We start from the raw sequence: 15,369 nt of genomic DNA on the forward strand, positions 1-15,369 counted from the left end.
GCTGATCACCAACATATCATTCACCTCTTTGAGCCTCAATGTCTTTATCTGTCAAATGGGGATAGCAGTCTCTGCCCTGCTTTTCTTATGGACTTGTTGTAAGGGTCAGATAAGATCCTAGGGAAAAAAAAAAAAGAATGTTGAAAACCACAAAGCCCCATACAAATGTCAAGATTGCTTAATATAGTATTCCCTCATCCATACAGTGGCACTTTAAAGAGCTTTGATTTCATTGACATGGGAGTTCATCACCCTGTGGCCAGTCTTATGATGAGGCTCTCTGAACTCAATTCACGTGGTCCTTGGGTGACAGACAGTTTGTGGTCAAACCTGTTTAATAAATCCTGCCCAGGGTAGCTAGGTGGCTCAGTAGACAAAGCACTGGCCCTGGATTCAGGAGGACCTGAGTTCAAATTCAGCCTAAGACACTTGATACTTACTAGCTGTGTGACCCTGGGCAAGTCATTTCATCCTTATTGCCCTGCAAAAACAAACAAACAAAAAAATAATAGATCCTGCCCAAGCTTAAGTCCACTAGCCAGTCCTTGAAAACCCATTATTTCTTTGTCCTACAATGAGGCATCAAAGAAGAACACTAGTAATAGAATCCCCCTCCATATTATGTAACAAAATGCCAAATATACACATAATACCCTTAGTCAGCAGCTATTGATGAAAATGGTTAGATACAAACTCCATTTTTTAAAAATAGGAACCTTTCAGGTCTAAGTTTCCATCAGCCTAAAAACTGAATCCTTTTTTTTTTTTTAAGTGAGGCAATTGGGGTTAAGTGACTTGCCCAGGGTCACACAGCTAGTAAGTGTTAAGTGTCTAAGGCCGGATTTGAACTCAGGTACTCCTGACTCCAGGGCCGGTGCTCTATCCACTGCGCCATCTAGCTGCCCCCCAAAACTGAATTCTTACATTGGGCATTCTGTTAATGTGAAATATACATATTTTCTTATTTGGTCCTCACAACAACTCTGAAAGGTAGGTGTTCTTATTATTCCCATTTGACAGATGAGGAAACTGAGGCAAGCTGAAGTGAAGTGACTTACTCAGGATCACATAGCTAGTGTCTGAAGCCAGACTTTAACTTCCTGACTCTGGACCCAGTGCTGTGTCCACAGTACCACCTAGCTACCACGAGGGACTGATTTGTTGCATTTTTTTTTCTTGTAAGAGATTTAGGAGAAAATGAGTGTTTATACCAAAAAAAGAAAAGAATATCAGCAAGGAAGGAAACCATTTTTCTATTACTATCAATCAGAGATTGTAATAAAGGGTTCCCAAACTAGTGGGATTTTGTTCCATTATAATAAATTATAAATGATTTTGGCTAAAAATCTGTCCCAGGATTAGAATATTCTTAACCCAGGTTCACAGAGAAGATGCAGGATATTTTGGCTCACCATAAGCTTCCTTTTCTTCCTGTTCAGGTGCACTTGTGGACCAAGGCATCTTTGAAGAGCTTACCCGGGAATTCTTGCCTCAGCTCTCGGAGAAGATGCAGGACCTAGGGGTTATTTCCACCATCTCCCTATCCTGGTTTCTTACTCTCTTCCTCAGTGTCATGCCCTTTGAAAGTGCTGTGGTCATTGTTGACTGTTTCTTCTACGAGGGCATCAAGCTCATTTTGCAGGTCTCCTTGGCCATCCTGGATGCCAACATGGAGCAGCTGTTGAATTGCAGTGATGAAGGTGAAGCCATGACAGTTCTGGGCAGGTGATTCATGGTTCCCCTGTCTTGACTAGCTCATCAGTGCAGGGTACACGTTTTCAGACATAGCCAATGAACTGATATGTTTTGTTCACCAATCCTTCTAAATAATGGTACTATGATAACTGCTTGATGGCAAGACAAATTTAAGGAGACTGAACTAGATGATCTCTAAGAGCTCTTTCATCTGTAATATTTTATGGTTCTCCAGGTTGTTTTCTGATACTTTTTGGGCCCTGCACTTGCTCTCAGATGGGCCACTGTTATGAGAGCAAACCATCGAGCAGGAATAGGTTCTTTGAAGGGAACATAGCAGCCTTTAGTCATTCATTCATCAAACATTGATGAAATATCTGCTGTGCAGAACACACACCAGGCAGTAAGAAGGGTGCAGGATTTAGGCAAAGCACTGTCCCTGTGTTCATGGAGCTGTCTAATGGAGGGATAAAGACCTCAACATAAATAACTAATATATAGCATTACATAATAAGGGAAGTGTAGGTAAAATGCTATGTGAAGTCTAGGTGGCACAGTGGATAAAGCACCGGCCCTGGATTCAGGAGGACCTGAGTTCAAATTTGGTCTCAGACACTTGACACTTACTAGCTGTGTGACCCTGGGCAAGTCACTTAACCCTCATTGCTCTGCCAAAAAAAAAAAATGCTATGTGAAGTCACAAGAGGAAGGTCATTACTAATAGGGGAAGCAGGGAAGGTTAGAGGGTAGAATTTAAATTTAAAGGATGGATAAGAACTTGATTTTTGCAAAAGGAGGTAGAGGATATTCCAAGCATGAAGAATAGCAAAAGCAAAAGTACAAAAATAGGAGATGGGAGCAGAGTCATCTAGTTGGGATGGTACATATCAAATGTAACGGGAAATAATAAAACATGAGAGTGGAAAGGTGCAGTAGCATCAGACTGTGGAGAACATTAACTACCTGGTGCATTAGGTGGTAGGGATAGGAAATAGGAGGTGAGAGAGGGACCACCAGCCACCCTTCTTCATCTGGGTACTGTTCAAGCTTGACTCTCCAGCTCCTCAGTGAAGCAGCACCAGAGTGAGGGGGTATGTATGTAGTAAGGGAGAGTGAAGAATTGAGTATGACAATGAAGTTGTTACCCTGGGTGAATGGAAGGATAGTCGTGGTCTCAGCAGTAATGGGATAGATTGAAAAAGGGACAGGTTTAGAGGAAATAGAACAAGTCATGTTTTACACATGTGGAGTTTGAGATGCCTATGAAACATCCAGTTGAAATACCTAATAGGCCTCAGGAACTCAGGAGAGAGACTAGGGTTGGACATACAGATCTGGAATATATAGAAATGATATTAAATCCATGAGAGCCGGTGAGGTGACCAAGACTATACAGAGAAAGAAGAGAAGTCCCAAGGTAGCTCGTTGGGCTATAGCCACAGGGTGTGGGATGTGAATGATTTCATTCAGCAAAAGAACCTGAAAATAAGCAGATAGGTCAATCGGCAAGCATTTATTCAGTATCTGATATGTGCTCTTCACTGCAGTATGCACTGGGGACACAAAGAAAGGCAAAAATACAATCCCTCCCTTCCAGAATCCCATGTTCTAATGGGAGAGATAGCACACACAAAAAATGTATGTGCAAAATATATACAGTGCAAGTGGAAGGTGAGCTCAGAAGGAAGACAGTAGCAGTTTGAGGGGTAGGAATGGGACTAGGAAAGGTCTCCTGCAGAAGGTGGGATTTGAGTTGAGGCTGGAAGGAAGCCAGGAGGTGGAGGTGAGGAGAGAGCATTCCAGGCATGAGAGACAGCCAGTGAGGAGACGGGAATGTTGTGTGTGCGGAACAGCAAGAGGGCCCATGCAGGCGAATCGTTGGGGAGGCAAGTATACAAAGGCTGGAAAGGTAGAAAGAGCTTTAAAAGCCAAAAGAGAATTTTATGTTTGTTCCTGGAGTTTATTGAGGGGTGAAGGTGACCCAGTCACACCTGTGCTTTAGGAATATCACCTTGGCAGCAGAGAGGAGGAGAACTGAGAGAGTGGTATCATGACGGTCCAAGAGGAGATAGCTAGCAGTGTCAAATGCCACATAGAATGAGGGTGGGGAAGAGACCATCAGATTTAGCAACTAAGAAATCATTGGTAACTTTGAAGAGAGTGGCCTCAGTTGAGTGATGATTCTGTAAACCAGATTACAGTGAGTTAAAAAGCGCAGTAGATGGGGCAGCTAGGTGGCGCAGTGGATAGAGCACCAGCCCTGGATTCAGGAGGACCTGAGTTCAAATCTGGCCTCAGACACTTGATACTTACTAGCTGTGTGACCCTGGGCAAGTCACTTAAGCCCAATTGCCTCACTAAAAAAAAAAAAGTGCAGTAGAAGCAAGGAGTGTTGATCACTTTTTCCAGCTCTTTGGCAATGAACAGAGCCTTAGAGCATGGAAGGGATAAGTGGGACTTTTTTTAAAAGAAGAGACTTGGATCTGTTTGTAGATAACAGAAAAGAAACCAGTTGGTAGGGGAAGGTTAAAGACGGGGGCAAAGGAAGATCGTGAGGCCAGTCTACTGGCGAAGGAAGGAAAAGAGATGAAGAATATTTGCAGAGGTGCTGATCTTGGCAAACAAAAGGGCCTCCTTTTTGTCAGAGATAGAATAAGGAGGAGAGGAGATTTGGAGATTGTGTTGAAGGGATAGAGTCAATGAAAAAAGAGGCCACTGATGGGAGTGTCCTCCTCGATAAAGTATGAGGCCAGGCCCTCCGCTGTGAGAGGTTTGAGGGGAGGAGTGGAGTGGGGAGTCTGAGGGAAGAAGAGGGGGGTGGGGACAGCTGCTACTGAGAGTGGAGTAAACACTCTGTTTGGGAGGAGTTAAAGGATGGCTTTGCTGCAGTGAGAGCCTAGTTAAGATTAAATAACATAAGTTTGTAGCAGACTCAGCACAGCTGCATGACTTTTTCCAGCTGTGTTCACCAGTATGTGTCATTGTCTCCCAGCAACTAAGTCTTTGAGCCTTGCTATGGCCTTAAAGTGGCAATTCACCTCTGGATTGCTGTTTGTTTCCCAGTTGAGTAGAGATAGGTGGCCTCTGTCCATGTTATGTATCTGATCCCTACCTTTATCATCATGAAGACAAAGCAGACAGGGTTCCTTGAACCAAAAGGTTTAACAAGGAAATCAGACTAAGGGATTTCCTCTTAGGGCAAATGGAGCTAAACTAGAGTTACAGACTATTTGTTGCATCTTAAATTTCCAAGAGTGTCATGAAGCATTGGAATTCTCTGACTCAGAAGGAAGATGTCTCCAACCCAGTGAAGGGCTCCCAGTAGTCTACTTGAACATAAGACGTGTACATTTCATGAGCATATGTGAGAAATAAGTGAGTAGCCAAAGACAGGCCCCCAAAGGAGCTTTTTCCATTTGATTTTGCCTATTTCTTATTCTTACTTGGTGTTTTCTGAACTGATACATGTTTTCCCCCTTCTTAATCACAGATACCTGGATAATGTGGTGAATAAGCAAAGTGTTTCTCCCCCTATCCCACACCTACATGCCTTACTCACCAGTGGGGATGAGCCTCCTCCTGAGATTGATATTTTTGAACTCTTGAAAACATCCTATGAGGTCAGGACTCATACTAGGTTTAACTTTGTTTAACATTTGTACACATACACTGATTCAATGACTTGGATGTTGGCATATGGGTGCTGACATACTTTTATCTGGAGGTATTTAATTAACTTGTTTCCTTTTCTAGAAATTTAGCAGTTTAAGAGGGGATGACATCGAACAGATGCGGTTTAAGCAAAGACTAAAAGTCATCCAGTCCTTGGAGGACACAGCCAAAAGGAGTGTGGTACGTAAACCTCAAACTGGATCCAGAAGCTTTCATCAGGGAATCAGCATGCCCTTGCTGTTTTGTTTTTAGGAATTCTGCCTTTCCAGGCTTTTCCTAGAGTGTTTTCTACTCAGGTAGAAGGAACTGCTGAGCACTAGAAGTACCACTGATGATTTGATTAGTTATCAGCCTGATGGCTAATAAGTTGGCTCAGTTATTGGAGTTTCCAAATGACCTTGATTGCAGGACTGAGCTTAGAAATGACTGTGCCTTTTCTGCCATTCTGTTGGGGTGGGCAGATCCAGGTCTCTCTCCCTTCTGAAGAAACTGTCATGGGCCTGGGCTTTCCTGTTTGTGACAAGCGCTGGTAGTCTTTGATACTGCTGTGATCCTTCTTTTTGTTTGAGAGCAGTCGAGAAGACTACCACCTGTTCTCTGTACATGCTGTTGTGAGGGGTTAGTCTCTGAGTAACCAGTCATTCATGTCTCCCCAGTTTATAGCATTACCTCAACCTTTTTTTTTTCCACTCTAGGAGGTAACATGGGAAAAATTAGGGAATTCCATTTTAAAAGTTTGGGCGGGGCAGCTGGGTGGTGCAGTGGATAAAGCACCGGCCCTGGATTCAGTAGGACCTGAGTTCAGGTCCTGCCTCAGACACTTGACACTTACTCTGGGCTAGTCATTTGACCTTCATTGCTCTGCAATAAATAAATAAATAAGTAAGTAAGTAAGTAAGGTAAGTAAGTAAGTAAATAAGTAAGTAAGTAGATAGATAGATAGATAGATAGATAGATAGATAGATAGATAGATAGATAGATAGATAGATAGATAGATAGATAGATAGATTAAAAAATGCATGCATGCAATTCTTTAAAAAAAAAGTTTGGGCAACATTGCTTCATTAGCTTTAGGGACCCTACCTCCCCTTTTTGAAATAGGATACAAGAAACTTCTAGCTTTTTTCATTTCATTTACCATCCTTTGATGTGAAAATCCAATGGAGATGTTTGTTTTGTTTGGTACTGCCAAATCCTCAAATATTAATCCACATCTATCTTTTCTACACACACACAAACCCATCCCTCTTTTTTATACCACCATCTGGAAATGGAATTGTTTTGTGTTTTCTGAAAGGTTTTCATTTTTAGCATCATAGAACCATATGATTCTGCCTATTTTAGTTTCAATAAATCCTTTCTCTTCTTGACTCCAAGGTCCGAGCTATATCTAGTGACATTGGCTTTTCCATGGAAGAGTTAGAAGAACTTTACATGTTGTTTAAGGTAGGATTCTGGAATGGACATTGCATATTTCATCCTTCTTGACCCTGAAAGTGAAGTGGTTTTCTTCATCAAATCTATTTTCCCAAAGTAGAGAAGCAGAGTTCTGGGGGCAGCTCAGCGCTGCGGTGGATAAAGCAAACCTGAGTTCAAATCCAGCCTCAGACACTTGACACTTACTAGCTGTGTGACCCTGGGCAAGTCACTTAGCCCTCATTGCCCCACAAAACAAAAAAAACAAAAAACAAAATGAGAAGCAGAGTTCTCCTACTAAAGGAGGGATTCTCTTAAAGGATTCCTGCTGGTCATCAAGTGCCCTAGGCCCACTATCTATTTGCTGCACATCTTTCTACTTTCAGTTCACTTCATGAGCCTAAACATGATGAATCCTAGTCATTTCTGAGCTCTTTTCTCCTATTTCCTTATTCCTACTGCTTTCTGACCATACTAAGACAATATGGGGGTAAAGAAGGATGACAACTAGCTTAGATATTGATTTTTGTCCCTAGATTCCCAGGGGTCCATTTTGATAACTATATTTCAATATAATTGCTTTTCTTTGTAATCCTATGTATTTTATTTTATGTGTTTAAAAATTTTTTTGAAATGGGGCTATAGGCTTCACCAGAGTGCCAGAGGGATCCATAATTTTAAAAAAAGAAAAAGGTTAAGAATCTGTGTTCTAGAAGCGATACGAGGATTTCAGTCCAATAAACCTCTCCTTCCACTTGTAGGCCAAATACCTGATGAGCTGTTACTGGGGAAATAACCGCATGGCAGCCATCCGCAGGGACCAGAGCCTCCCCTATCTGGAGCAGTACAGAATTGATGGGAACCAGTTCAGGGAGCTATTTGTCAGCTTGACCCCCTGGGCCTGTGGCTCTCACACCCCAGTGCTGGCCGGACGGATGTTCAGACTTCTGGATGAAAACAAGGACTCTCTCATCAACTTCAAGGAGTTTGTGACTGGGATGAGTAAGTGTTAAGGGCTTATTTACTCTTCCAGATCTGTTAATACTGCATAATAAATCACAGAGCTAGTAAGAAGCCTTCTCCAGATCTCTCATTATATGGCTGAAAATGAAGGCCAGAAAAGGGAACTGGTGAGTTAGTAACAATTGCTAGGAATAGAAATTGGTCTTCCAAAAAAAAAAAGAAAAAGAAAAAAAAAGAAATTGTTCTTCCATATTCCACAAGGATTCTTCATTCAGATCTGGAGAGAGAGTGTGGTGATAATACCAGTGAGGCTACCACCTTGTACTTACATAATTACTAACCTCTCAAGAAGCCCAAAGCTTTAGGTAGAGGAGCCAGTTAAATTTCACAAGAGCTGGTAGAGGGCAAGGCAGTATTGTCAGTCCCTGAGTGATTCACAGGATAAAGAGACAAAATTGTGTCACTAGATACACTTCTTTGAAGTGATGGCTGCACCTTCTTGAGCTTTTCTGAATTCTAACTGACGATGCCTCTAAATGAATCTAGATAGTGTTAAACCTTTTTTTTTTTCTAAATAGGTGGGATGTATCATGGGGACCTGACAGAGAAGCTCAAAGTTCTCTACAAGCTGCACCTTCCACCAGGTAAGAGAACTCTGTGAACTCCTACCCCCAATGGAGACCCCTAGGAGAGCCCATGCTAAGTGTTTCTAAGTGCCTTGTAGCTAGCTACCTGAGGACCTACTGAATGTTTCCAAAGCCTGAAATGCAAGGTGTCTGGAGCATTCGCTGGTAAAGAAAGGGGCCTTCAGCTCTCTGTTTCACATTGGTGCAAGAAGAGGAGGCACAAAGCAACTTTCTTCCTAAACAAGAATTCATTCAGCTCTAATCAGCCTCACAAGATCCCAGCCAGGGAAGAAAGCCTCTGTGGCCTGAAGGGCCCAGGACAGCCCCCTATCTTTGAGGCAGTCAAATGTGAAATGGCAATGAAGAGAGACCAGCTTTTTTGTGCCAAAGTACTTTGGCTGCCTTGTAGACTAGGTGGGGTTCTGTGAAATTTTATGCTATATGCTGTCTTAGGATTTGGACTACTCTTTGTCATTTACACCCTAAAGTGCATCTGGATGACACCGTCCCCATGCTGGAGAGTGAGTCTGTACCCCAGGGTACTTATTCCTTATTGTCACAAACCTTTTCAGGGGCTGAAACTAGCTTCAGGTTCTTAAGTGGGTTAATATACATCACCCCCACAGTTTATTTAAATAGAATTTTGGGCAGGGGGGGACAGGGCAATGAGGGTTAAGTGACTTGTCCAGGGTCACACAGCTAGTAAGTGTCAAGTGTCTGAGGCCAGATTTGAACTCAGGTCCTCCTGAATCCAGGGCGGGTGCTTTATCCACTGCGCCACCTAGCTGCCCCCTAAATAGAAATTTAAAAGGGAGGACACTACACAACTGTTTGTCACCATTTAGAACATTGATGACACCAGTCTTAAAACCCTTCCTGTCTACTGTGACTTCAGCAGCCTTGTTGTAGTGTAATATAAGGCAATACAGTTTACTGAAAAGAGCCTGGGTTTGTAGTAAGAAGACTTGGATTCCACTGTCAGTTCTGTCATTTATTAGCTGTGTGACTCTAGGCAAGTCATTTCCCCTCATTGAGCCTCAGATTCCTGAACTGTAAAATTGGAGTGATAATACTTGTATTTCCTGCCTTATAGAATTGTGAATAACTTCAATTTAATAATACAGTTCAGCACACGTTTATTGTGAGTCTAGGAAATTGAGTATGTGAGGAGTAATAAGTCTACAAGTGTAGCCTTGAGGTAGAAGGTAAAGGACTGTAACTGTGAAGCCAGGCAGTTTGGGTTTTATTCTAGAGGCACTAAGGAGCTGCTGGAGGTTCTTGGGGAGGGGGGTGATATGGTGAGCCCTGGCCTTTACAGAGGGGAGAGACTGGAGGCAGGGAGGCTCCTTAGAAGCCTGTGGCAGCAGTGCAGGCTTGATAGAATGAGGTTCTGAACAAAGTGGAGAAAAGGAGACAGGTTCAAGAGATTTTGTGGAGGAAGAGTCAGTAAGACATGATAGCTGACTGGCTGGGGGGGGGGAGTCAAGGAAAACCCCAAGGTTGAGATCCTGGTCAAAGAAATAGAGCAGCCAGGAGGAGAGGTGGATTTAAGGGAAAAGATTGTGAGTTCTGTTTTGGATAAGTTGAGTTTGAGGTGTTAGTAGGACATCCGGGTAGGGGTATCAAACACAGTAATTCACAGCTGGAGCTCAGGAGAGGTACTAGGATTAGACATGTGCACTTGGGAGTTATCTGCATAGAAATGATCATTGAACCCCTGGAAGCTGATGAGATCACCCAGAGAGTATAGTATAAAAAGGAAAGAGTGGAAGTACCCAGGGCAGAACCTTGGGAAGCACCAACTCTTAGGGGGGTGGAATATGGATATGATCCTGCAAAAGAAACTGAGAATGTGTGGTCAGACAGAAGGATTAAGGGAGAGCAGTATTCTGAAAGCAGGTGAGGTAGAGTCTTAATTAGACTGTAGGAGGTAGGGTGATCAGCAGAGCCAAAAAGTACAGAGAAGTCTAGACAGATGAGTACAGAAAAAAGGCCACTGGGCTTGGCAGTTAAGAGATTATTGGTGACCTCAGAGAGACTAGGTGCTGTCAAGTGTTAGGGTTAGAAGCAGATGGCAAACACTTGAGAAATAAGTAGAAGGTGAGGAAGTGGAGGGAACAAATGTAGACAGCTTTTCTCTAGGAATTTGGCTCCAAGAGGAAGGATGCATACAATCAGCAGGGATAGGAAGCAGTGGATATGGAAAAATGGAAGATTATAGCAGGAAGTCAGAAGATGAATAGGACAAGCTTCCAGATGAGAAAGTAGGTGGATGAGATCAAGAACATAAATAAGTAAAGAACTTCCCTGGTGAGAAGAAAAGCCACCTCTTTGTGGCTTTGAGATTGAAACAAGGAAAGAGAGAATGAGGAATTATGTAAAATGGAGTGAGCAGAAGCCCATGGCGATGACCTCCCAGCAGAGGACAAGTGAAAAAAGGAACAGTGATTTGTAAACTTTAAAATGCCATCAAGTTATGCAAGTGTTAGTGGTCCTAGGATGATGGTGGGGAGGGTCACTGAACACACTCCAAAAAAGTGTTCTTGGGGGCAGCTAGGTGATGAAGTGGATAAAGTACCGGCCCTGGATTCAGGAGGACCTGAGTTCAAATCCAGCTTCAGACACTTGACACTTACTAGCTATGTGACCCTGGGCAAGTCACTTAACCCTCATTGCCCTGAAAAAAAAAAGAGAGAGAGAGAGAGATAGCAAAAAAGTGTTCTTAACCTAGACTCTCCATCAAGGTCTTGTAATTTTGTGTGACTGATGATCTCTGGTCATAGGTATATATAGAATTCCCATTTTTGAAGATGAGGCAGAGCACAATTGGTGCCTTTCTGAGGGATGGTGTACCTAAAAGATTAATCAGGGTAAAGAGTTGGACAGTCATCCTCCACCTCTAAGGACAGATCCAAAACAAGTCAGGTAATGATAAAATAATCCCCATTTTTCTAACATAAATTTATACAGCATTTTCCCCATAATCATCCCATAAAGCAGGAGTACAAGGATCATCATCATCCCCAATTTTACAGATGAAAAAACAAGCTAAAAGAAGTCATGATATTCCCAAGGATCACAGTTAATATCAGAGCCAGGACTTGAACCCAGGTTTCCAACTGTACATCTCTTGATCTTTCCACTACCCCAGAATGCCACTCAAATATTAGCAATAAATCTTCCTTGTTCGTTTGTTTGAGTTTCAAATGATTGCTCATAGATATAGGCTGTATGAGCTCAGTTCTCCGAAGTGTAACAGATGCTTCATGGTAGGACAAATAAAGGAACTTGCTCAGTTATCAGTGGAAATTTGTTCTTCTGGGATTCTTCTTGCAAAAGTTGCCATGTGGATAATAGTGTACCCATTTCTGCCTTTATTATACCCAAAGCTGAGCTTGAGGAATCTAGTCTAATCCAAATCTCTCTCTTTTTTTTTTCTTTTTTTTTTTGGCGAGGCAGTGAGGGTTAAGTGACTTGCCATGGGTCACACAGCTAGTGTCAAGTGTCTGAGGCTGGATTTGAACTCAGGTCCTCCTGAATCCAGGGCCAGTGCTTTATCTACTGTGCCATCTAACTGCCCCCCAGATATCTTTTTTTTTTTTTTAAGTGAGGCAGTTGGGGTTAAGTGACTTGCCCAGGGTCACACAGCTAGTAAGTGTTAAGTGTCTGAGGCCGGATTTGAACTCAGGTACTCCTGAATCCAGGGCCAGTGCTTTATCTACTGTGCCATCTAACTGCCCCCCAGATATCTTTTTTTTTTTTTTTAAGTGAGGCAGTTGGGGTTAAGTGACTTGCCCAGGGTCACACAGCTAGTAAGTGTTAAGTGTCTGAGGCCGGATTTGAACTCAGGTACTCCTGACTCCAGGGCCGGTGCTCTATCCACTGCGCCACCTAGCCGCCCCCAGATATCTTTCTAAAGGAGTTGTGTATAGGCATCTAGGTAGTGCAGTGGCTAGAATGCTAGGGTTTGGGGTCAAGAACTGAGTTCAAATCCTACCTCAGACACTTATTAGCTATGCGACCTAGTCATAAAGCCTCAGTTTCCTCATCTGTAAAATGGACCTAATAGCGCCTACTTCACAGAATTGTTGTCAAGATCCAATGAGATAATATGAGTAAAGTGTTTGTTAAACCTTGAAACACTAGGCAAATCTTAGCTGTTATTATAATAGCTTTAACCAGCTTCCATTTGTGGTGTGATCAAAATGATGGTATCCATGTCTTCTGCCTTTCTATTGAATCAAGAAACAGTGTGGTAATTTCTCTGTTTTCCCAAAGCAGAGAATAAGTAAGGCTGTTTGGCTTGTCTACAATATGTTGTAGGGTGTAGTTAGAAGAAACACTACTCCCAAAAGACACTAGAATCCAATTCAGCAAATATTTATTAAGTACCTACTATGTATCAGATACTAGGAACTCTTAAGATGAAGAATGACATGGTCCCAGCCCTCAGATGTGATGAAGAGATGTCCATTCCATGTTAACTTCCTCTTCCTTATAGTCTCACCATTCCACTTGGATATGGGATCAGACTGATGAAGAAGGTGAAAATGTGTTCTAGGAGGGAAATAATGGCCTTCAGCCTTGTTGGCTTCAATGAAGGAAATAATCCACAAAGAGATGATTACTACACAGCACAGTCAGTAACACTGGCACCTGGGATTAAAATTGTAGGTGAAATTCCTCCTAAACTTAGACCTTGGATGCTGCCATTTAATACTAATAAGCACCATAGATCTTGAATTTTCCCTTTTGAGTCACATAGTTAACCCTGGAGAGCTGATCCCTGAGGAAGCAGTGTTCCTAATCTGCATGCGCTCTGAAAGAAGTCAAGGGGCACCTAGGTGACGCAGTGGATAAAGCACCAGCCTTGGATTCAGGAGGACCTGAGTTCAAATCCAGCCTCAGACACTTGACACTTACTAGTTTTGTGACCCTGGGCAAGTCACTTAACCCTCATTGCCCCACCAAAAAAAAAAAAAGGAAGAAGAAGAAGTCATGGTGAAATCACTGCCAGTCTTTGCTTTCAGAATCATACTAGCTGGGGCAGCTAGATGGCGCAGTGGATAGAGCACCGGCCCTAGAGTCAGGAGTACCTGAGTTCAAATCCGGCCTCAGACACTTAACACTTACTAGCTGTGTGACCCTGGGCAAGTCACTTAACCCCAATTGGCTCACTTAAAAAACAAAAACAAAACAAAAAAACAGAATGATACTAGCTGATGACTAGAGAATGGGTAGCTAGAGCAGCAGCCCTGGATTTAGGAGGATCTGAGTTCAGATCCTGCTTCACACATTTCCTAGCTGTGTGACCCTGGGCCAATCACTCAATCCTGTTTGCTTCAGTTTCCTCATCTGCAGAATAAGCTGGAGAAAAAAGGTGCAAACCATTCCAATGTCTCTGCCTAGAAAACTCCAGATTGAGGTCATGAAGAGTTGGACATAACTGAAATAACACAACACTTAGAAAATAAAACTCTTGGGGCAGCTAGGTGGCACAGTGGATAGAGCACCGGCCCTGGAATCAGGAGTACCTAAGTTCAAATCCAGCCTCAGACACTTAACACTTACTAGCTGTGTGACCCTGGGCAAGTCACTTAACCCCAATTGCCTCACTTAAAAAAAAAAAGAAAAGAAAACTCTCAGACGACTGTCTACTCTGAGAGATCAGTGTGCACCTTAATGGTTAAGCCACACTAGCCATCTTGGGAAGCTAGATTAGAATGGGGAATGATAAGTTTTTGTTATATGCACCACCTGGTCTTATTTGCTGGTGACAGGAAACAAAGTGGCCAGCCATGAGAAAAAAAATCTATATGGTAGATTCATTGACCATCTTAGCTAGCAGGGACTTTACAGGTCATTACCCTGCATCATACAGAAGAAAAAGCAAAAGGGGGTTTGACCAGATTCACATAGAAAGTCAGGCATGGGGCCCAACTCAAACTTGGGGCATGGACTGTGACCCACTAACTTGTCCCTCAAAGAAGTTCAAGAGTTCAAAAGCATTAGCTTTGAAAGGACTTGTTATCCCATTGGACTGGGTGGAGTAATTATCTCCTTTTTCCTCCCTCCTGGGCAAGTAGTTTTTGGTTTTACTCTTCCCTTAGGTCTAGTCCTCGTCCCTACTTTCCCTCAGCTACTTAGTGTTCTTGGTTGGTTTGTTGTTTATCTACACCTGGGATTTCATTGTTGTAGGGCTTTGCTGGTTAGGAAATTCCCTGCATTAATGAAAGCAGCTGCTCTTCTTCATTTTATAATCTAAGGGAGCTGTGGGACTAAAGCACTTTTTAAAAATTTTTATGAAAAATTTGATGTCAGCCAACAAAACCACCAGTCAAATTAATATACAATACAAAAGGGAAGATCTTAACCCAAACCTTCAAGGAGGCAGACTCAAAAGGTTTAACCAAGAAAATGCTTTTGTTCTCTGTCATTTTCCCTGCTGGAGTTCCCCACCTCTTTTCCTTCCTCCTTCCAGCAAGGTGCTTTTTAAAACCACAACCTTGAGCCTAGAAACTGAGGAAAAGCCAAAAAACCCCTTTAAAATAACAGCAATGATAGCTCCCACACGTTAAAATAGGAGTATATACAAAGAGATCCATGTCCAGCGCCTTTAGATTTACAAAGTAGTTTTTATTGTATGCTTCGAGTATTACTGTCCTCATTTGACAGATGAGAAATTGAGACCAGAGGAGGGGAAAAGACTTGCCCAAGGTCATATGGCAAATAAGTGGCAGAATGGAGACTAAACCCCAGGACTTTTGACTCCTTGCCCAGCACTTCCCACACTGCACTATACCACACCACCCTGCTGTAGTGGGAGCAATGGCCTTGGTCACTGCAGATTTCCAACCACAGCTGGCAAGCGTGGGAAGGAAAACTTGAGGATAATGGAGCAAAGGGAGGAAACTCCATCTGATGCTCTCCCTGCCATGCTTGGAATATGTTTTCAGGCCCTCTGCCCACTCAGGACTGGAGGAGCAAAAGGCCGAGA

At 42.7% G+C, this 15,369-nt stretch overlaps 1 protein-coding gene across 2 annotated transcripts in view; it reads left to right on the forward strand.

Moving 5' to 3' along the window:
• The window catches only part of TBC1D9B (TBC1 domain family member 9B), a 44,108-nt gene that overhangs the window by 20,785 nt on the left and 7,954 nt on the right, over positions 1-15,369 (forward strand). For both annotated transcript variants that reach the window (XM_043982150.1, XM_043982149.1), the window contains exons 12-17: positions 1,440-1,725; positions 5,186-5,315; positions 5,449-5,547; positions 6,745-6,813; positions 7,545-7,785; positions 8,325-8,390. In XM_043982150.1, coding sequence (XP_043838085.1) covers positions 1,440-1,725; positions 5,186-5,315; positions 5,449-5,547; positions 6,745-6,813; positions 7,545-7,785; positions 8,325-8,390 — 891 coding nt within the window. The remainder of the gene's footprint in view (positions 1-1,439; positions 1,726-5,185; positions 5,316-5,448; positions 5,548-6,744; positions 6,814-7,544; positions 7,786-8,324; positions 8,391-15,369) is intronic.

This window comes from Dromiciops gliroides, chromosome 2, assembly GCF_019393635.1.
Source record: "Dromiciops gliroides isolate mDroGli1 chromosome 2, mDroGli1.pri, whole genome shotgun sequence".
In the NCBI taxonomy this organism is placed as follows: Eukaryota; Metazoa; Chordata; class Mammalia; order Microbiotheria; family Microbiotheriidae; genus Dromiciops; species Dromiciops gliroides.